The sequence below is a fragment of the Oncorhynchus kisutch genome, linkage group LG24 (genome assembly GCF_002021735.2).
Source record: "Oncorhynchus kisutch isolate 150728-3 linkage group LG24, Okis_V2, whole genome shotgun sequence".
In the NCBI taxonomy this organism is placed as follows: Eukaryota; Metazoa; Chordata; class Actinopteri; order Salmoniformes; family Salmonidae; genus Oncorhynchus; species Oncorhynchus kisutch.
In genome coordinates, this window is record NC_034197.2 from 38296517 (window position 1) to 38318386 (window position 21870).

Below are 21870 nucleotides of genomic sequence, written 5' to 3' on the forward strand. Positions count from 1 at the left end.
CATGAGGCAAATGGTGGTCACACCAGGTACTGACTGGTTTTCTGATCCACTCCCCTACTTTAAAAAAAAATAAAGGTATCTGTGACCAACAGATGCATATCTGTATTCCCAGTCATATGTGAAACACATAGATTAGTGCCTAATGAATGTATTTCAATTGACTTATTTCCATATATGAACTGTAACTCAGTAAAATATTTGAAATTGTTGTATGATTTGTTTATATTTTGTTCAGTATAAATTGCTGTCACTAGATGACACTAGCTAACTAGCTAGCACTATCAACACATTTTGCTGCTAATAGGGATCACGTGACGTCACGAATGACACGTGTATTCAAGATGGCGGCCGCGGCGATGGTAAGTGAACAGGAAAAATATATATATATATTGTTCTTCCAAAATCTGTTCCGCAATCTACCTTCAAATGGAAGCATGTGGTTGTTAATATGCGACTGTACTTTTTTACCACGTGAAATTTAGAGTCATGATTTAACGACATTTCTATGAGCTGTCTCTACATTGATTTGTCAACGGTGCAGCAAGCAGGGGATGTTGACGACGCTAGCGAGCCAAGACAACTTGTCAGCTACTGCTAACTAGTTAATGTCAGCTCAGCCCAAAAAATACAATGTACCTAACTAGCTAGTTACCTAGTTCGTACTTTGTATATGGAACAAACATGACATGTATTTCAATTGCAGTTAGACACAGTTCATTAATAATCTCATTGTGACAGCGTTAGTAGCCCTTTGGCGTAGCTAGGCTAACGTTAGCTGGCTTTGCCAACAACACAACCATCGTTCTCTAACTTGCCTAGCTACGTACACGCTTGCTAAAAGTTGTACTGGAAATGCGAAACATAGGTAGCTTGCTAGTTAGTTTTTATGTGGCAGCTAGTTAGTTCGAGGACCAGAGCCCAGACAAAAGGGGGCAGTTTAACTAGGTAATGTTAGATGGTTAATGCTAACTAGTATGTGGCTGGCAACTTGTTAGCTATGCATTTCCGGGTTGATTTATGTGTTCTATAAGCTTAACCAAAGAGTAAGTTACTCTAAGAAAGGACAATCTAGCTGCTGTTGCTTAGTCGACATGTCTCAACCATATATTTTATATAACTGCTAGCTATTATCAGTGTGGAGATGTTTTCATGCACTCTTTCGTATACAGAGGTATGTCACTCATTATTCATTTGAGACGAGATTGATATGATGCGTTGGGTTTTTAAGTTTGTTTTGTTATTGTTTTCATCATCAACGGACTGCCGAGGGGCGCAGCGGTCTAAGGCACTGCATATGTGCTAGGCGTCAGGTAGCCTAGTGGTTAGAGAGTTGGACTAGTAACCAAAAGGTTGCCAGATCAAATCCCTGAACTGACAAGGTAGAAATCTGTCATTCTGACCCTGAACAAGGCAGTTAACCCACTGTTCCCCGGTAGGCTGTCATTGTAAATAATATTTTGTTCTTACCTGACTTGTCTAGTTAAATAAACAAAAATTAAGAGGCGTCACTACAGACACCCTGGTTCGAATCCAGGCTGTATCACAACCGGCTGTGATTGGGAGTCCACAATTGGCCCAGCGTCGTCCCGGTTTGGCCGTTGTAGGCCGTCATTGTAAATAATAATTTGTTCTTAACTGACTTGTCTAGTTAAATAAAAGTTACTTAAAAAAAAAAACATCTACATTTACCTTTTCACAGTGTTAATGTTTCCCTGTCTATCACATAAATGCTCATCTTCACCCCTCCCAGACCAGTGCAATATGTATGGTTTTGGTCATACATTCATGGCTAGTGGTTGTGTAAACAAGCACTCCACACAGGAAAGGAAAATCAGGCTTGACTGGTGTGATATTAGTTAAGTGAAAGGGTGATATCCATCTCTCACTCTGTACTAATATTTGACATGCAGTTGTGTTACTGTAACAGTAAGTAAACCAGAAGATCCTGTTCAAACATTAGGAGTGTTCCTATACAATCATTGGGATGTGTAGACATAGTCTTTCATTTGTGACTGGTTAGATGTAGTCCTATGTAAAGTACAGTCTCAAAGTTGTGTCTAAGTCATCAAGCCACCTTGGATTGTACTGTGTGTGCCCAGAAGGCTAGTAAATTTGGATTTGATTAAGATCACGGCCTCTGTCTCTGTGTGTGTGAAACATTAGTCCCACCTTTACATATCCCAAAGGCATCTCCAGTCCATTGATTTCTTAATGTCTAAAGCAGCTATGTGGCAACAGTGTTGTTCAATATCAATTAAAATGTGTCAACTCTGAGCAACTCTTATCTACTGAGTGTTTTGGTATTCAGGTCCAAAAAAAGTCACCTTCTGACCTCCTTCTGCCAGGGGCAAACATTTTAGTTCTAATCAAAAGCTTCTTCGTATAGATTGACCAACTAGTCCATTGACTGTTTGTTGTGTTGAAGGAGACGTGGTTGGCCCTGCTGCTGTTGTCCATGTTGCCTGGAGGGGTCCAGCCCTTTTACGTGCCTGGAGTTGCTCCTATGAACTTCCACCAGAACAGTGCTGTAGAGATTAAGGTAAGTTAAACAACCAAACCTTTTTAGCCTAGTTCTAGCCCTCTTATGCTTCATCAGGTATATAGTACTCTATTCTGCCTTGGCTTGTTGTGGTTTCACTAAGTTAGTTAGCATAGGTTTTTGGGGGGTTTTCTAGGTATGATGAACTGTGTTATTGTCTAAGCTTGATAGATGGACTAAAGCTTGTTAGCTCCAAGGCAGACTGGGGTGGATACTAGTATTGGTTCTGTAGCCTATTGGCATGCGTTTGGCAGGTCACGCAGTCAGTCACTCAATTGAATGTGGCCCACTGATTCCCCCCCCCAGGCTGTGAAGCTGACCAGCTCCCGGACTCAGCTTCCCTATGAATACTACTCCCTGCCCTTCTGTCAGCCTGATAAAGTGGTCTACAAAGCAGAGAACCTGGGTAAGTAAGCAGCTCTCTCTGTTCTCCTCACATGTAGAAGTGTTGTTCTATGCATCTTGTCATCGTTTGGAATGTTTACTGTGTTGTGTACAGTGTTCTAGAGCATTGATTTGTGTTGTCTTTGTATGGGATTCATTATAATCTGTCACTCATAAAGACCCACGCCATGAACTCCTACTAACTGTTTGTGTGTGTGCGTGCTACAGGGGAGGTGTTACGCGGGGATCGTATTGTGAACACCCCCTACTCGGTACTCATGACCCAGGACAGGAAGTGTAAGGTGGTTTGTGCCAAGCTGAAACTCAACGTGCAGCAGAGCAAGCTGGTGGCTGAGCGCATCCAGGAAGAGTACTATGTTCACCTGTGAGTACCCTTCCTTCCTCATTACTCTGTCCAGTAGTCAGGTGACTGTGTAAGTAAGATGCTGCTGTAGGCTCCATGTTAATCCTGTCTATAAACTCAGCATCGCAGACAACCTCCCAGTGGCCACGCGACTGGAGTTCTACCCCAACAAAGAGGCAGAGGAGGAGAAGGACGTGGTGAAGGATGTTCAGTTTGAACACGGCTACAGACTGGGCTTCACTGAGAGCAGCAAGGTACAGAACCTCCTTGCTAGTTAAAGCATGGAGAGAGAGAGTATGGACAAATCCGTATGAGATTAGGGGAGTGGGAACTCTGAATTTTTCTTGTCTATTACAGAACAGCTCTTGTTGTCCAGTAGTTATCTTTAGTGTATAAACCTTTGCGTTCTGTAGTCTACTATAGTTCTACATACAGTTGAAGTCTGAAGTTTACAAACACTTAACACGTTTTTCAATCACTCCACAAATTTCTTGTTAACAAACTATAGTTTTGGCAAGTTGGTTAGGACATTTACTTTGTGCATGACAAGTTATTTTTCCAACAATTGTTTACAGACAGATTATTTCACTTCCAGTGACAATTCACAATTCCAGTGGGTCAGAAGTTTACATACACTAAGTTGACTGTGCCTTTTAAACAGCTTGGAAAATTCCAGAAAATTATGTCATGGCTTTAGAAGCTTCTGATAGGCTAATTGACATCATTTGAGTCAATTGGAGGTGTACCTGTGGATGTATTTCAAGGCCTACCTTCAAACTCAGTGCCTCACTGCTTGACATCATGGGAAAATCAAAAGAAATCAGCCAAGACCTCAGAAATAAAATTGTAAACCTCCACAAGTCTGGTTCATCCTTGGGAGCAATTTCCAAACGCCTGAAGGTACCACGTTCATCTGTACAAACAATAGTACGCAAGTATAAACACCATGGGATCACAGAGCCGTCATACTGCTCAGGAAGGAGATGCCTTCTGTCTTCTAGAGATGAACGTACGTACTGTGGTGTGAAAAGTGCAAATCAATCCCAGAACAACAGCAAAGGACCTTGTGAAGATGCTGGAGGAAACATGTACAAAAGTATCTATATCCACAGTAAAACGAGTCCTATATCGACATAACCTGAAAGGCAGCTCAGCAAGGAAGAAGCCACTGCTCCAAAACCACCATAAAAAAGCCAGACTACGGTTTGCAACTGCACATGGGGACAAAGATCGTACTTTTTGGAGAAATGTCCTCTGGTCTGATGAAACAAAAATACAACTGTTTGGCCATAGTGACCATCATTATGTTTGGAGGAAAAAGGGGGAGGCTTGCAAGCCGAAGAACACCATCCCAACCGTGAAGCACGGGGGTGGCAGCATCATGTTGTGGGGGTGCTTTGCTGCAGGAGGGACTGGTGCAATTCACAAAATAGATGGCATCATGAGGTAGGATATATTTTGTGAATATATTGAAGCAACATCTATCATATATCAGTCAGGAAGTTAAAGCTTGGTCGCAAATGGGTCTTCCAAATGGACAATGACCCCACGCCTACTTCCAAAGTTGTGGCAAAATGGCTTAAGGACAACAAAGTCAAGGTATTGGAGTTGCCATCACAAAGCCCTGACCTCAATCCTGTAGAAAAGTTGTGGGCAGAACTGGAAAAGCGTGTTTGAGCAAGGAGGCCTACATACCTGACTCAGTTAGACCAGCTCTGTCAGGTGGAATGGGCCAAGATTCACCCGACTTATTGTGGGAAGCTTGTGGAAGGCCACCCAAAACGTTTGACCCAAGTTAAACAATTTAGGCATTGCTACCAAATACTAATTGAGTGCATGTAAACTTCTGACCCACTGGGAATGTGATGAAAGAAATAAAAGCTGAAATCATTTTCTCTACTATTATTCTGACATTTCACATTCTTAAAGTGGTGATCCTAACTGACCTAAGACAGGGAATTTTTATTAGGATTAAATGTCAGGAATTGTGAAACTGAGTTTAAATGTATTTGGCTGTATGTAGGTGTATGTGAACTTCCCGACTTCAACTGTAACCACTTGTCCTTCATTCTGTTCTCTCTACTATAGTTCTACCTTCACAACCACCTGTCTTTCATCATCTACTACCACAAGGAGAAGCTGGAGGAGGAGGAAGAGCACAACTACAGAGTTGTACGTTTTGAGGTGGTTCCCCAGAGTGTCAAGGTGGAGGGTAAGTTGAGCATGTTCTCCCCAGTGTAAAGGTGAAGTTACACAGCACCCTGTCCTGTCTGAGGTACGAACAGTTTATTCCAGCCCATTAAACACAGTTCGATAATACAGCCTGTGTTTCTACCCTTCCCTTCCTATTTGTTAATTGTCTCTGTCTGGATCCTTCTGCAGACCTGAAGGCTGATAAGGGGTTGTGTACCCTGCCTGAGGCCACTAACTCAGCTCCTCAGGAGATTGACCCCTCCAAGGAGAATGAGGTTCTCTTCACCTACTCTGTCCGCTGGGAGGTAAGTGGCACGGCCCTTCTCTGTGTGGGCCCTTCTCTGTGTGGGCCCTTCTCTGTGTGGGCCCTTCTCTGTGTGGGCCCTTCTTTAGGTCCCAGAGTCTGAGCAACAGTAAAGATGTAGAATTGTTATCTGTGAAGTGTTGGGATACACTTGAAATAAAATGGGACTTGACTTGGCTAGCTACATTGTTGGTAGGGGTCCTCTTCACTGAGGAATGTGCTTATTTATGATGGTTCTTTTGTGTTTTCTAGGCTCCTGCCTTGATTATGTAATTGCTGGTCTTCTAATGGAAGGTCCTCTAGACAAAGATACCTTGGTCTCATTGGGACTCTGCCTAAAGAATTATCAATGGCCTGACTTGACCCCCTGTTTGTCTCTCCCTCCCTGTAGGAGAGCCAGGTGAAGTGGGCATCTCGCTGGGACACCTACCTGACCATGAGCGACGTGCAGATCCACTGGTTCTCCATCGTCAACTCAGTGGTGGTGGTCTTCTTCCTCTCTGGGATCCTCAGTATGATCATCATCAGGACCCTGAGGAAGGACATCGCCAACTACAACAGAGAGGATGACATAGTAAGAGACCCCACTCACTCTGCTAAACATGGCTTTGGCATTTGACAGCACTTTGTGTGCGTGTGGTTGCAGCTGCAGGGAGAGTCTCAGTTAAATAATTGTGAGACTGAAGAGATTAGGATTTTAAAAATGTGCCATACCCTCTCGAGATGAGTATTTACTTCCTGTTGTGGGTAGTGTGTCTCTAAGATATCTTGACCAATGCCTATCTTCGATAGGAGGACACCATGGAGGAGTCGGGCTGGAAGAATGTCCATGGTGACGTGTTCAGACCTCCACAGTATCCCATGATCCTCAGCTCTCTGCTGGGCTCAGGCATACAGCTCTTCTGCATGATTCTCATCGTCATCTGTGAGTGTGATCTGTAAACAGACTTCTAGAACCTCATTTCAAAAGCACTCTTATCTACCAACAGCTGTTTTCACCAAGGAATTGTAATCTCTGGATTTGGTCCAGCCACTACGGCTGGAGACGAAAGCCTGGTCGCCTGTGTGTCTCTGTGACGTGGAGCTGTTGTGTTTTATCTGTCCTGTAGTCGTGGCCATGTTGGGGATGCTGTCTCCTTCCAGTAGAGGGGCCCTGATGACCACTTCCTGCTTTCTGTTCATGTTCATGGGGTAAGACGAGAGAGAGTCGCCCTCCTTATGTCTCAGGCCCAATCCCAAAATGGACTCCTATGCACTTGTGGAGATCTGAGAGGATGCGTTGGGTGTAAGCGATACGGTAAATCGCTCAACCATGCCGCATCTCTGATAGGCTAGTTAGAACTTTCACCATATTACTTATACCAATCAAATCCTCACAAATCTTCACAAGTGCATAGGGGTCCATTTTGGGATTGGGCCTGAGGCATAAGGAGGGTGACTCTCTCTGGGATTGGGCCTGAGATATAAGGAGGGTGACTCTCTGTTTGGGATTGGGCCTGAGACATAAGGAGGGTGACTTTCTCTGTTTGGGATTGGGCCTGAGACATAAGGAGGGTGACTCTCTCTCTGTTTGGGATTGGGCCTGAGACATAAGGAGGGTGACTCTCTCTCTCTGTTTGGGATTGGGCCTGAGACATAAGGAGGGTGACTCTCTCTGTTTGGGATTGGGCCTGAGACATAAGGAGGGTGACTCTCTGTTTGGGATTGGGATTGGGCCTGAGACATAAGGAGGGTGACTCTCTGTTTGGGATTGGGATTGGGCCTGAGACATAAGGAGGGTGACTCTCTCTGTTTGGGTTTGGGATTGGGCCTGAGACATAAGGAGGGTGACTCTCTCTGTTTGGGTTTGGGATTGGGCCTGAGACATAAGGAGGGTGACTCTCTCTGTTTGGGATTGGGCCTGAGACATAAGGAGGGTGACTCTCTCTGTTTGGGATTGGGCCTGAGACATAAGGAGGGTGACTCTCTCTGTTTGGGATTGGGCCTGAGACATAAGGAGGGTGACTCTCTCTGTTTGGGATTGGGATTGGGCCTGAGACATAAGGAGGGTGACTCTCTGTTTGTTTGGGATTGGGCCTGAGACATAAGGAGGGTGACTCTCTGTTTGGGATTGGGCCTCTGGCTGTGCTCTGTCTGCTGTCTATACACTGGGAGAGGCATCAATATGACTGTTTTTGCTTCCAGTGTGTTCGGTGGGTACTTCGCTGGCAGACTCTACCGCACGCTGAAAGGTCATCGGTGGAAGAAGGGTGCTTTCTGTGTGAGTATTTCAAATGAACACTATCAATGACTAATGACATATTATTTCTAATCAAACTTCGTGTCCGGTTGCCTACTACTCATGTGTGACTGCGTATTTCTGCTGTGCCTGCAGACGGCCACTCTGTACCCGGCTGTGGTCTTCTCCATCTGCTTCGTCCTCAACTGTTTCATCTGGGGAGAGCACTCGTCTGGAGCTGTGAGCTAGCTAGTCTCCTACATACAGGCCCACTGTATTGCAACACATTCACTGTCTATAGGACCACTGTCTATAGGACCACTGTCTAGCAACACATTCACTGTCTATAGGACCACTGTCTATAGGACCACTGTCTATAGGACCACTGTCTAGCAACACATTCACTGTCTATAGGACCACTGTCTATAGGACCACTGTCTAGCAACACATTCACTGTCTATAGGACCACTGTCTATCAACACATTCACTGTCTATAGGACCACTGTATAGCAACACATTCACTGTCTATAGGACCACTGTCTATAGGACCACTGTCTATCAACACATTCACTGTCTATAGGACCACTGTATAGCAACACATTCACTGTCTATAGGACCACTGTCTATAGGACCACTATATTTGACCCAGAGAGGGCCGTTGGTTTTTCACACGAGACATAGATAATATGTCAAATCCACATGCTTTAAAATTCTCCACAATGATCCGGAATACACGTGTTCCCTGAATATCATCAACACATTTAGTCTACCACCCTTAGAACAAGGACAGGTGTTGTGGACCATATTAACCTGTGACGTCGTCTTCCCTCAGGTCCCCTTCACCACCATGCTGGCTCTACTCTGCATGTGGTTCGGTATCTCCATGCCGCTGGTCTACTTGGGCTACTACTTTGGCTTCCGCAAGCAGCCGTACGATAACCCCGTCCGCACCAATCAGATCCCTCGCCAGGTGCCTGAGCAGCGCTGGTACATGAACAAGTTTGTGGGGTGAGTGTCCTTGTCAAGCCTGCCTACTGCTCTGCAGCAATCCATGTATACTCGTCTTTTCGTGTAGAACGTGCTCTTATATTCAGTCGTAGAAGTTCATTAAACACAGTCGTTTGGATGAACAGTGTTTTTTTAACACATTTTCTCTTTTCCCTTCCCGAAGAATTCTGATGGCTGGGATTCTACCGTTTGGTGCCATGTTCATTGAACTCTTCTTCATTTTCAGTGTGAGTAGAAATCCTCTCCTATTAGCCTGTTGGAATAGGAATTTCCAGGTGAACAGAGTCAATCAGAAATCATTGCAGTTTATTATATAAAGGCGTCACTGTATGGTGAATGGCTCCGAGACGTTTTAGCTGTAGAAGATGCATTTTGTTTCTTTCGTTTCTTAACTTCTTGCGTCGAGCCATCCCGGATCCGGGATCATGAATACAGCCTCAAGCTCATTACCATAACGCAACGTTAACTATTCATGACAATCGCAAATGAAATGAAATTAATATGCTAGCTCTCAAGCTTAGCCTTTTGTTAACAACACTGTCATCTCAGATTTTCAAAATATGCTTCTCAACCATAGCAAAACAAGTATTTGTGTAACAGCTAGCCCAGCTAGCGTAGCATTTAGCGTTAGCATTAGCAGGCAACATTTTCACAAAAACCAGAAAAGCATTCAAATAAAATCATTACCTTTGAAGAACTTCAGATGTTTTCAATGAGGAGACTCTGTTAGATAGCAAATGCTCAGTTTTTCCTGAAAGATGATTTGTTTAGGAGAAATTGCTCCGTTTGGTGCGTCACGTTTGGCTACCAAAAAATAAATAAATCAGTCTTCAAAACGCCGAACTTTTTTCCAAATTAACTCCATAATATCGACTGAAACATGGTAAACGTTGTTTAGAATCAATCCTCAAGGTGTTTTTCACATATCTCTTCATGATATAGCGTTCGTTGAAAGCCTCCTCTCAATCACTGGATGACTGCGTGCAGCTAGTATGATAATGCCTACAAATACGTCACAATGCTGCAGACACCTTGGAGAAACGATAGAAACGGCAGGCTCATTCCCGGCGCATTCACAGCCATATAAGGAGACAATGGAAAACAGAGCTTCAAAAATTCTGCCCATTTCCTGGTTGAAGTTTCATCTTGGTTTCGCCTGTATTATGAGTTCTGTGGCACTCACAGATAATATCTTTGCAGTTTTGGAAACCTTAGAGTATTTTCTTTCCAAAGCTGCCAATTATATGCATAGTGGAGCATCTTTTCCTGACAAAATATTGCGCTTAAAACGGGCACGTTTTTTTATCCATAAATTAAAAGAGCGCCCCCTATATCCAAGAAGTTAAGACCGACAATAACTTTTGAACATCAAGTCAGCAATTACTAACCTCAATTCATCTTCCCAGGGTTCTTTGTGTACCGCTGACCCAATCTTTGGGCCACCCAAGAGGAGAAATAGGCGGGGGGAAAGGCAGGAGAGGGGTGTGCTGTTGAGACTTAAGGCGAACGAAAACAGGCCACCACTGTGTTCAGTCACTTTATAAATAAAACGGATGACCTCCGATCACGGATTTGCTAACAACAGGACTCTCACAACAGCAATGTGTTTTCCTGAAGATAGCCCTGGAGGGGTATCCAAGTCGATGGGTTCTCCATTCACCGAGCAGACAGGAGATTGGATTCCCGAGGACAGGAGATTGGATTCCCGAGGACAGGAGATTGGATTCCCGAGGACAGGAGATTGGATTCCCGAGGACAGGAGATTGGATTCCCGAGGACAGGAGATTGGATTCCCGAGGACAGGAGATTGGATTCCCGAGGACAGGAGATTGGATTCCCGAGAAATCCAGAGGGGGAAGTCTCTTCAACAACAGATGGTGTGTTCTACAGCTGCACCATCGAGAGCATCTTGACTGGCTGCATCACCACCTGGTACGGCAACTGCTTGGCGTCAGTCTGCAAGGCGCTACAGAGGGTAGTGCGTACGGCGCAGTCCATCACTGGGGCTTAGCTCCCTGCCATCCAGGAGCTCTGTACCAGGCGGTGTAAGAGGAAGACCCTAAAAAATGTCAAAGGCTCCAGCCATACCAAGTTCCAGTGGCACGTTGTGTTAGCTAATCCAAGTTTATCATTTTAAAAGGCTAATTGATCAATAGAAAACCCTTTTGCAAGTATGTTAGCACAGCTGAAAACTGTTGTTCTGTTTGAAGAAGCAATAAAACTGTCCTTCTTTGGACTAGTATCTGGAGCATCAGATGCCCTTGAGCAAGGCACTTAACCCTAATTGCTCCTGTAAATCCCTCTGGGTGACATTGTCTGCTAAATTATTAATGTATCTGGTCAACACTCAAGACCACGGGACCGGATGGTATTCCAGGTGCGTTCTCAGAGCATGCTCAGGCCAGCTGGCAGGCATCTCTAGTCATTTTCAACCTCTCCTTGTTCCAGTCTGTGATTTCCCCACAAGTTGACCATCATCATTCCTGTCCCCCAGAACTACAAGGCTACCTGCCACAATGACTAGCACCCTGTAGCACTCCTCTGTAATCATGAAGTGCTTTGAGAGGCTGGTTATGGCACATCAACTCCAGCCACCCTAGACCCAACAGATGATGCCATCTCCACTGTGCTCTACTACCTGGGCAAAAGGAACACCTATGTGAGAATGCTGTTCATCGACTACAGCTCAGCGTTTAACACCATAATGCCTTCTCAAGTTCATCACTAAGCTCAGGACCCAGGGACTGAGCACCTCCCTCTACAACTGGATCCTGGACTTCGTCATGGGCCAGGTGGTGAAAGTAGGCAACGACACTTCTGCCACGCTGACCCTCAACACGTGGGGCCCTTCGAGGGTTTGTGCTTAGCCCCCTCCCTTGGTGGCCAAGCACCACTCCAACTCTCAACTTTGCTGACGACACTGCAGTGGTAGGCCTGATCACCAACGGCGATGAGACAACCTATAGGGAAGAGGTTGGAGACTTGGCAGTGTAGTGCCAGGACAACAACCTCTCCCTTTAGCAAGAAAGACCAAGGAGTTGATCGTGGACCACAGGAAACACCTCCATCCACATTGATGGGCCGCAGCAGAAGAAGAACCAATCAAATCAGATCTGTACGTGGCCCTGGTCTAACCCATGTTGTCTCTGCTGTACGTGGCCCTGGTCTAACCCATGTTGGCTCTGCTGTGTGTGGCCCTGGTCTACGAGGTGTTTGTCTGACTGTAATCTGTTCTCCCTCTGCAGGCCATCTGGGAGAACCAGTTCTACTACCTGTTTGGTTTCCTCTTCCTGGTGTTCATCATCCTGGTGGTGTCCTGCTCCCAGATTAGTATCGTCATGGTTTACTTCCAGCTCTGTGCGGAGGTGAGACGGGGCCCTGCTGTGTGGGTGTATAGATGGGGCTTTTGCATAGTAAAAACGTGTGTGTGTGTGTGAAGAGAAGTTCAGAGACAGTGGAACTGGATCGCTCCACTAGTTGTGACGTCATAGAGTTGCTAACTGTCTTTTCCTGTCTGTCTCCTGCAGGACTACCGGTGGTGGTGGAGGACCTTCCTGGTATCAGGGGGCTCAGCCTTCTACGTTCTTGTTTACGCCATTTTCTACTTTGTCAACAAGGTAAACGTCAAAGACATATTGAGATGAGGTTTGAAAGCGATTTAAAAAAATAAATAATAATAATAATTTTTATATATATATATATTTTTAAGCATGCTTAGATTGGCTGGTAGCTGTTTAGATTGGCTGGTAGCTGTCTAACAACAAGTTGATGTTGTGTTTCTCTTCCAGCTGGACATCGTGGAGTTTATTCCTTCCCTGTTGTACTTTGGATACACGGCTCTCATGGTCCTGTCCTTCTGGCTCCTTACAGGGACAATCGGCTTTTACGCAGCGTACATGTTCATACGGAAGATCTACGCTGCCGTCAAAATCGACTGAGTTTGTTTCTGCTGCTTTTTTAAATTTTTTGTTGCCACATTTTCTTGTTCGGTTTTAATTTTTGTCTTCTTCGTGTCCAGCAAACACTGACTTCTGTGTATGGAAGGAAGGAAGCATGAGGTGGGTTTTGTGGAACAGTGCCACCCACAGGCATAGGGAGAGAACAGCAAGAGGACGCTGCCTGATAGCTCGACGCTCCCCCCCCATCCCTCCGTTATTGGTGTCCACAGAGACAGAGTTCCTCTGGGACAGTCCATGTTTATCCTGTGGTTCACCTTGGACACAACATGGGCCAAAGCATGGCAATTGAATTGAGCCTCTGTGTGTTTTAGTGTCTGCTTTTTTTGGAAGTTGGACAGTCAATGAAGTGCATTGGTTCAGAACTTCACTTTGTTTTAAAATCAGTTCTCTGTAAAGATGTTTTAGTCTGACCTTTTGTCTCTTGTTTCTTTCTCGCTCTCTCTGTCTTTCGGTCTGTCTGTGTCTGTCGGTCTCTTTGTGTGTGTCTCTCTGTCTGTGTGTTAGTTAGTAATGTTAGTTTATTTGAGTTTAATCTTTATTCCAGATGGTTGGGAGGTCACATGGTGGTAATGGCACTAAAAATTATTTTGTTTAGCTTGGAAATGGAAATCTAACATTGGAACAAGGATATTACAATATTCTGTTTTTATTGCGGTTTCCATGTCCTGATGTGACCATTTCAACCACAACTAAAAATCAGAATCTAAATGTTTTTCCTGGAGAGAAAAAAAAATCTCTCACATTGAGGTAACCGATTGTGTAAAAGGAAATTCTCCTCCGTGATCAATTAATCTGATGTTGCTAAGGGAAGTCGAGGCTTAAGGTGGTTGAAATATTAAATGTCATGGAACAAAAAAAAGTAACTGTTGATGGAAAAGTAGTATTTCTCATCTTCAAATCACCTTTTCTAGTTTATGAGCTTTAGCCTTGTTTTAAAACGGTTGGACACCATTACATTACGAGTCAATGTAAACAGCTCCATGGTCTCACTGAACTATGCATTTTTTTTTTGGGGGGGGGGGGGGTTAGATTGATCTTTTGTTTTGAACACCTAGTTCAGTGAGAGACACCTGCTATTCTAACTGAAGTTATTGGTGTTGGTTATCCCTGAGAATCAATGTCTCTACTAGGATCGCCTTAGCAACACAGTTCTGTCAATGAGCCTCTGAATGGAGCACAGTTGTTTCCCATAAACAACCTCTAAATTAAGGACGGTTGTGTTTCCCATAAACAACAGGCCCAATCAGTGCTGTACAAGGTTGACAATGTGTTTTAGATTCAGTGGATAGGAATTGAGCTGGTCCTTCACTGGGTTTACTCTATCTGGCTGTCTTTACACAAGTAGCCCACTTCTGATATTTTCCCCAATTATTGTCAAAAGAGCTGATCTGATTGGTCAAAATACCAATTATTGGCAAAAGAGCTGAATTGGTCTGCCTGTGTAAACACCGGCTCTGTTCCCCAGAGTTAGAGTTTCCCACTGGGTCTTCACACCGTCTTGTAGCTGGAGTTCCTCTGAAGGCTGAGACTGAAATGCTGAACATTCTGCCTGTTGAAACACTGGCCCGACACAACAGATAGAATGTTCCTTTTGGGGTGTTGGGGACTAAAAACATTAAAGACCTTTCTATCTTGGGTATATTTTACTCTATGTCTCTGATTACATCGGCAGCCCAATTCTTAATTTTTGTTTTTTTTATCTAAGATGATCTGATTGGTCAAAAGAGAAGAAAAATATATCAGAATTGAGCCGCCTGTGTAAACGAAGGCTATCAAACGTTATTCTCAGTGCCAGTTTCCCAGGCCCAGATTAAGCCAAGTCCTGCACCAAAAATGATGATCCATGGACCTTTTTAAGTCCAGGAAAAGGTTTAAATAAAATTGAGAGCTGAGCTTTCAGGAACATAACCTTCAGGTCAACATTAATACCCCACTAGATTCTTCACCTGTTTTTTTGTTGTTGATTAAAGAGCATAGACACAGTCTGGTAGAGGTGTGATTTTCACACAGCAGAGGGTGTTGGGATAGAACTGCAGTGGAAGAGAAAAGGAGGGAACTGGTGCAGAGAGGGAAAGGGAGGGAACCGGTGCAGAGAGGGAAAGGGAGGGAACCGGTGCTGAAAGGGAGGGAACCGGTGCTGAGAGGGAATTACTCCATTCTGGATGACTGATAATACAGTGAACCACTGAATGAATCATACCTCTCTGCCTCCTGTCTCCACTCTCCCTTAACAGCTTATCTCTGCATCTCTCTCACATTCACCGCTACATTATCCCATCAGCCATCTCTCTATCACATTCACCGTTACATTATCCCATCAGCCATCTCTCACATTCACCGCTACATTATCCCATCAGCCATCTCTCACATTCACCGCTACATTATCCCATCGGCCATCTCTACCCTCTACATTATCCCATCAGCCATCTCTCTCACATTCACTGCTACATTATCCCATCGGCCATCTCTACCCTCTACATTATCCCATCAGCCATCTCACATTCACCGCTACATTATCCCATCAGCCATCTCTCACATTCACCTCTACATTATCCCATCGGCCATCTCTCACATTCACCGCTACATTATCCCATCGGCCATCTCTCACATTCACCACTACATTATCCCATCGGCCATCTCTCACATTCACCGCTACATTAGCCCATCGGCCCTCTCATTCACCGCTGCATTATCCCATCGGACATCTCTCACATTCACCGCTGCATTATCCCATCGGACATCTCTCACATTCACCTCTGCATTATCCCACCGACCATCTCTCACATTCACCTCTGCATTATCCCATCGGCCATCTCTCTCACATTCACCGCTACATTATCCCATCGGCCATCTCTCTCTCACATTCACCGCTACATTATCCCATCGGCCATCTCTCTCTCACATTCACCTCTACATTATCCCATCAGCCATTTCCTCCCCTCTGCCAGTGTCTGAAAGTGTTCCTGATCCACAGACATACTTCCTCACCTGGGCCCAAAAAACAACATTTCAGGAGAGAATTTCTACAGATGTTCTTTTGATTGACATGAGCTGTGTATGTGTGTGAATGACATTCTACTATGTATGTAAATGCAAAGCGTATTATTGTTGTTTTTTTCTCCTGTTGTGGGGCTCTGACTGTATGTATAAAGATCATGTCATTGTTTTAGCCAAAAGCATGGTTTTTAAGAAACTTTATTTTTCTTTTTTTCCACGTTTTCTTTACAGAATGTCCAGTTATATAATGTATGAAACAATTAAAGTGCTGATTCGTTGGAATTTGAATAAGTCTCCTTTTATCTATTCATTTATGCCATAAATGGTTGTCTGCTGGGATTTTGTGCGTGCTCATTTTACATTCACTAGATAAAGCCAGAGTAATGCTGAAGTGCCATTGTCGTGTTGTCTCTATGCTGTGTGTCTTGAGGGTTGGTATCAGATTACACATTGTGTATTAAAACCATTTTTGAGTTTTATTTTTTTATCTATAGCAGTCTGTATCCTGTAAATGTAGGAGAGTGTTCCTATTAGTGTAGGTATACATAAACTCAGCAAAAACAAATATCTCACTGTCAACTGTGTTTTATTTTCAGCTAACTTAACGTGTGTAAATGTCATATGAACATCAGATTCAACAACTGAGACATAAACTGAACAAGTTCCACAGACATGTGACTAACAGAAATTGAATAATGTGTCCCTGAACAAAGAGGGGGTCAAAAGTAACAGTCAGTATCTGGTGTGGCCACCAGCTGCGTTAAGTACTGCAGTGCATCTCCTCCTCATGGACTGCACCAGATTTGCCGGTTCTTGCTGTGAGATGTTACCCCACACTTCCACCAAGGCACCTGCAAGTTTCCAGACATTTCTGGGGGGGAATGGCCCTAGCCCACACCCTCCAATCCAACAGGTCCCAGACGTGCTCAATGGGATTGAGATCCGGAGTCTTCGCTGGCCATGGCAGAACAATGACATTCCTGTCTAGCAGGAAATCACACACAGAACGAGCAGTATGACTGGTGGCATTGTCATGCTGGAGGGTCATGTCAGGATGAGCCTGCAGGAAGGGTACCACATGAGGGAGGAGGATGTCTTCCCTGTGACGCACAGCATTGAGATCGCCTGCAATGACAACAAGCTCAGTCCGATGATGCTGTGACACACTGCCCCAGACCATGATGGACCCTCCACCTCCAATTTGATCCCACTCCAGAGTACAGGCCTCGGTGTAACGCTCGTCCCTTCGACAATAAACGTGAATCCGACCATCACCCCTGGTGTGACAAAACCGCAACTCATCAGTGAAGAGCACTTTTTGCCAGTCCTGTCTGGTCCAGCAATGGTGGGTTTGTGCCCATAGGCCACGTTGTTGCCGGTGATGTTTGGTGAGGACCAGCCTTACAACAGGCCTACAAGCCCTCAGTCCAGCCTCTCTCAGCCTATTGCGGACAGTCTGAGCACTGATGGAGGGATTGTGCATTCCTGGTGTAACTCAGGCAGTTGTTGTTGCCATCCTGTACCTGTACCTGATGTTCGGATGTACCGATCCTGTGCAGGTGTTGTTACACTTGGTCTGCCACGGCGAGGACGATCAGCTGTCTGTCCTGTTTCCCTGTAGCGCTGTCCTAGGCATCTCACAGTACTGGCATTGCAATTTATTGCCCTGGCCACATCTGTAGTCCTCATGCCTCCTTTCAGCATGCCTAAGGCACGTTCACACAGATGAGCAGGGACCCAGGGCATATTTCTTTTGGTGTTTTTCAGAGTCAGTAGAAAGGCCTCTTTAGTGTCCTAAGTTTTCATAACTGTGACCTTAATTGCCTACCGTCTGTAAGCTGTTAGTGTCTTAACGACCGTTCCACAGGTGCATGTTCATTCATTGTTTATGGTTCATTGAACAAGGATGAAAAACAGTGTTTAAACCCTTTAGAATGAAGATCTTGTGAAGTTATTTGGATTTTTACAAATTATCTTTGAAAGACAGGGGCCTGAAAAAAAGGCTGTTTCTTTTTTTGCTGAGTTAACATGTAGGTTTAGCTGCATATACCTGTATGACATCATACTGTAATTAGGGTGTTCAATGGCTTAACTCAAGTAACAAGACCCTTAGCGGTGTCCAGTCTCTCAAATCTTCTGTGTAGAGCAGTGTGGTGTAGTGATCTCTAGGAATGTACAGTGCCTTCAGAAAGTATTCACACCCATTATTCCACATTTTGTTGTGTCACAGCCTGAATTGAAAATTGATCAAATATATTTTTTCTCAATATACCCCATAATGACAAACTGAAAACATGTATTTAGAAATGTTTACAAATTTAAATACAGAAATATCTCATTTACATTTTATTTATTTATTTAGTATTCACACTCCTGAGTCAATACCTTGTGGAAGCACCTTTGCCAGTGATTACAGCTGTGAGTCTTTCTGGGTAAGTCTCCAAGAGCTTTGCACACATGGATTGTACAATTTTTGCACATTATTCTTGAAAAAATTCTTTCAAGTTTTGTCGAGTTGGTTGTAGATCATTGCTAGACAGCCATTTTCAAGTCTTGCCATAGATTTTCAAGACAATTTAAGTCAAAAACAAAACTACCCCACTCAATGTCGTCTTGGTAACCAACTTCAGTGCATATTTGGCCATGTGTTTTAGGTTATTGTCCTGCTGAAAGGTTAATTCAACTCCCAGTGTCTGTTGGAAAGCAGACTGAACCAGGTTTTCCTCTGGGATTTTGCCTGTGCTTAGCTCTATTCCTTTTCTTTTTACCCTAAAAAAAGAGAGTCCTTGACGGTGACAAGCAAACTCATAACATGATGCAGCCACCACCATACTTGAAAATATGAAGAGTGGTACTCAGTGGCGTGTTGTGTTTGGATTTGCCCCAAACATAACGCTTTGTATTCAGGATATTGTTCATTTCTTTGCCACATTTTTTGCAGTTATTTTAGTGCCTTTGTTGCAAACAAGATACATGTTTTGGAATATTTGTATTCTGTACAGGCTTCCTTCTTTTTACTCTGTCATTTAGGTTAGTATTCCTCTGTTTTCTCCTATCACAGCCATTAAACTCTAACTGTTTTAAAGTCACCATTGGCCTCATGGTGAAATCTCTGAGAGGTTTCCTTCCTCTCCGGCAACTGAGTTAGGAAGGACACCTGTATTTTTGTAGTCACTGGGTGTATTGATACACCATCCATAGTGTAATTAATAACTTCACCATGCTCAAAGGGATATTCAATGTCTGCTTTTTTATTTTTACCCATCTACCAATAGGTGACCTTTTTGCGAGGCATTGGAAAACCTCCCTGGTCTTTGTGGTTGAATCTGTGTTTGAAATTCAATGCTAGACTGAGGGACCTTACAGACAATTGTATGTGTGGGGTACAGAGATGAGGTAGTCATTCAGTTACTACTGCAACGCCTAACAAAGGGGGGGGGGGGGCAAGGAATAAGTTAGTCCAAAATATTTCAAAAACAAAAAACATTGTATTTGGGACAAATCATTAACTAATACCTAACCCTCAACTAAATCTTGTAATAAATCATGTGGAAATTGAGCAAGTTGAGGTGACTAAAACTGCTTGGAGTAACCCTGGATTGTAAACTGTCATGGTCAACACATATTGATACAACAGTAGCTAGAAGTCTGTCTATAATAAAGCGCTGCTCTACCTTCTTAACAGCAACAAGACAGGTCCTACAGGCTCTAGTTTTGTCGCATCTGGTCAGGTGTCACAAAGAGGGACTTTTGCAATTGGCTCAGAACAGGGCAGCACGGCTGGCCCTTGGATGTACACAGAGAGCTAACAATAATAATATGCATGTAAATCTCTCCTGGCTCAAAGTAGAGTAGAGATTGACTTTATCACTACTTGTATTTATGAGAGGTACTGACATGTTGAAAGCACCGAGCTGTCTGTTTAAATGACTAGCACACAGCTCAGACGCCCATACATACCCCACAAGACATGCCACCAGAGGTCTCTACACAGTCCCCAAGTCCAGAACAGACTATGGGAGGTGCACAGTACTACATAGTGCCATGACTACATGGAACTCTATTCAACATCAGGTAACTGATACAAGCAGTATAATCAGATTTGCAAAGCAGGTAAAACTACACCTTATACACACACACACAGATTTGGTGTTGTAGATATGTGATAGGGCCCTGAGGGCACACACTTAGTGTGTTGTGAAATCTGTTATGAATGTATTGTAATGTTTTTAAATTGTAGAACTGCCTTAATTTTGCTGGACCCCAGGAAGCGTAGCTGCTTGACTTGTCAGCAGCTAATGGCGATCCATAATAAACCCCAGGAAGCGTAGCTGCTTGACTTGTCAGCAGCTAATGGCGATCCATAATAAACCACAGGAAGAGTAGCTGCTTGTCTTGTCAGCAGCTAATGGCGATCCATAATAAACCCCAGGAAGAGTAGCTGCTTGTCTTGTCAGCAGCTAATGGCGATCCATAATAAACCCCAGGAAGAGTAGCTGCTTGACTTGTCAGCAGCAGCGATCCATAATAAACCCCAGGATGAGTAGCTGCTTGACTTATCAGCAGCAGCGATCCATAATAAACCCCAGGAAGAGTAACTGCTTGACTTATCAGCAGCAGCGATCCATAATAAACCACAGGAAGAGTAGCTGCTTGACTTATCAGCAACAGCGATCCATAATAAACCCCAGGAAGAGTAGCTGCTTGACTTATCAGCAGCAGCGATCCATAATAAACCCCAGGAAGAGTAACTGCTTGACTTATCAGCAGCAGCGATCCATAATAAACCCCAGGAAGAGTAACTGCTTGACTTATCAGCAGCAGCGATCCATAATAAACCCCAGGATGAGTAGCTGCTTGACTTATCAGCAGCAGCGATCCATAATAAACCCCAGGAAGAGTAGCTGCTTGACTTGTCAGCAACAGCGATCCATAATAAACCCCAGGAAGAGTAGCTGCTTGACTTATCAGCAACAGCGATCCATAATAAACCCCAGGATGAGTAGCTGCTTGACTTATCAGCAGCAGCGATCCATAATAAACCCCAAGAAGAGTAACTGCTTGACTTGTCAGCAGCAGCGATCCATAATAAACCCCAGGAAGAGTAGCTGCTTGACTTATCAGCAGCAGCGATCCATAATAAACCCCAGGAAGAGTAGCTGCTTGACTTGTCAGCAGCAGCGATCCATAATAAACCCCAAGAAGAGTAGCTGCTTGACTTATCAGCAACAGCGATCCATAATAAACCCCAAGAAGAGTAGCTGCTTGACTTATCAGCAACAGCGATCCATAATAAACCCCAAGAAGAGTAGCTGCTTGACTTATCAGCAGCAGCGATCCATAATAAACCCCAAGAAGAGTAGCTGCTTGACTTATCAGCAACAGCGATCCATAATAAACCCCAAGAAGAGTAACTGCTTGACTTGTCAGCAGCTAATGGCGATCCATAATAAACCCCAGGAAGAGTAGCTGCTTGACTTGTCAGCAGCAGCGATCCATAATAAATCAAATTCGAAAAATAATGTTGAACCCAATTATTGCACATATGCATTTTTTACAAATGAATTCAAATCTGAAATGTCTTGAGTGCCATAAGTATTCAGCCCCTGTGTTATGGCCTAAATTAGTTCAGGAGTAAAAATGTGCTTAACGAAGTCACATTATGACTTTCCTTTTTGAATTCGTGTGTAAAAAAAACATTCTAAAAGATAGAATTCCACTTTGACATTGTTGGTATTATGTGTGTTTCCTCTCTCTAGGTTTCTTCCTAGGTTCTGGCCTTTCTAAGGAGTTTTTTTCCTAGCCACCGTGCTTCTACACCTGCATTGCTTGCTGTTTGGGGTTTTAGGCTGGGTTTCTGTACAGCACTTTGAGACATCAGCTGATGTACGAAGGGCTATATAA

General features: G+C 44.0%; 1 protein-coding gene across 1 annotated transcript; it reads left to right on the forward strand.

Moving 5' to 3' along the window:
• The first annotated feature begins 262 nt into the window (after nucleotides 1-262).
• LOC109880578 (transmembrane 9 superfamily member 4) lies at nucleotides 263-16254 on the forward strand. Its single transcript, XM_031803837.1, has 18 exons — nucleotides 263-359; nucleotides 2426-2539; nucleotides 2846-2945; nucleotides 3152-3308; nucleotides 3409-3541; nucleotides 5376-5499; nucleotides 5670-5785; nucleotides 6176-6358; nucleotides 6577-6709; nucleotides 6894-6975; nucleotides 7969-8044; nucleotides 8159-8242; nucleotides 8835-9010; nucleotides 9174-9237; nucleotides 12256-12375; nucleotides 12538-12627; nucleotides 12799-12948; nucleotides 13029-16254. The coding sequence occupies exons 1-17, from the start codon at nucleotides 324-326 to the stop codon at nucleotides 12946-12948; spliced, it is 1938 nt and encodes a 645-aa protein (XP_031659697.1). The 5' UTR covers nucleotides 263-323; the 3' UTR covers nucleotides 13029-16254.
• The last annotated feature ends 5616 nt before the right edge of the window (nucleotides 16255-21870 follow it).

Excerpts from the sequence above, each read along its gene's own strand:
- LOC109880578 (XM_031803837.1), top strand. The coding sequence starts at position 324 with ATGACACGTGTATTCAAGATGGCGGCCGCGGCGATG. Across the intron at positions 360-2,425 it reads AGATGGCGGCCGCGGCGATG|GAGACGTGGTTGGCCCTGCT; the intron begins GTAAGTGAACAG and ends GTTGTGTTGAAG. Across the intron at positions 2,540-2,845 it reads ACAGTGCTGTAGAGATTAAG|GCTGTGAAGCTGACCAGCTC; the intron begins GTAAGTTAAACA and ends TCCCCCCCCCAG.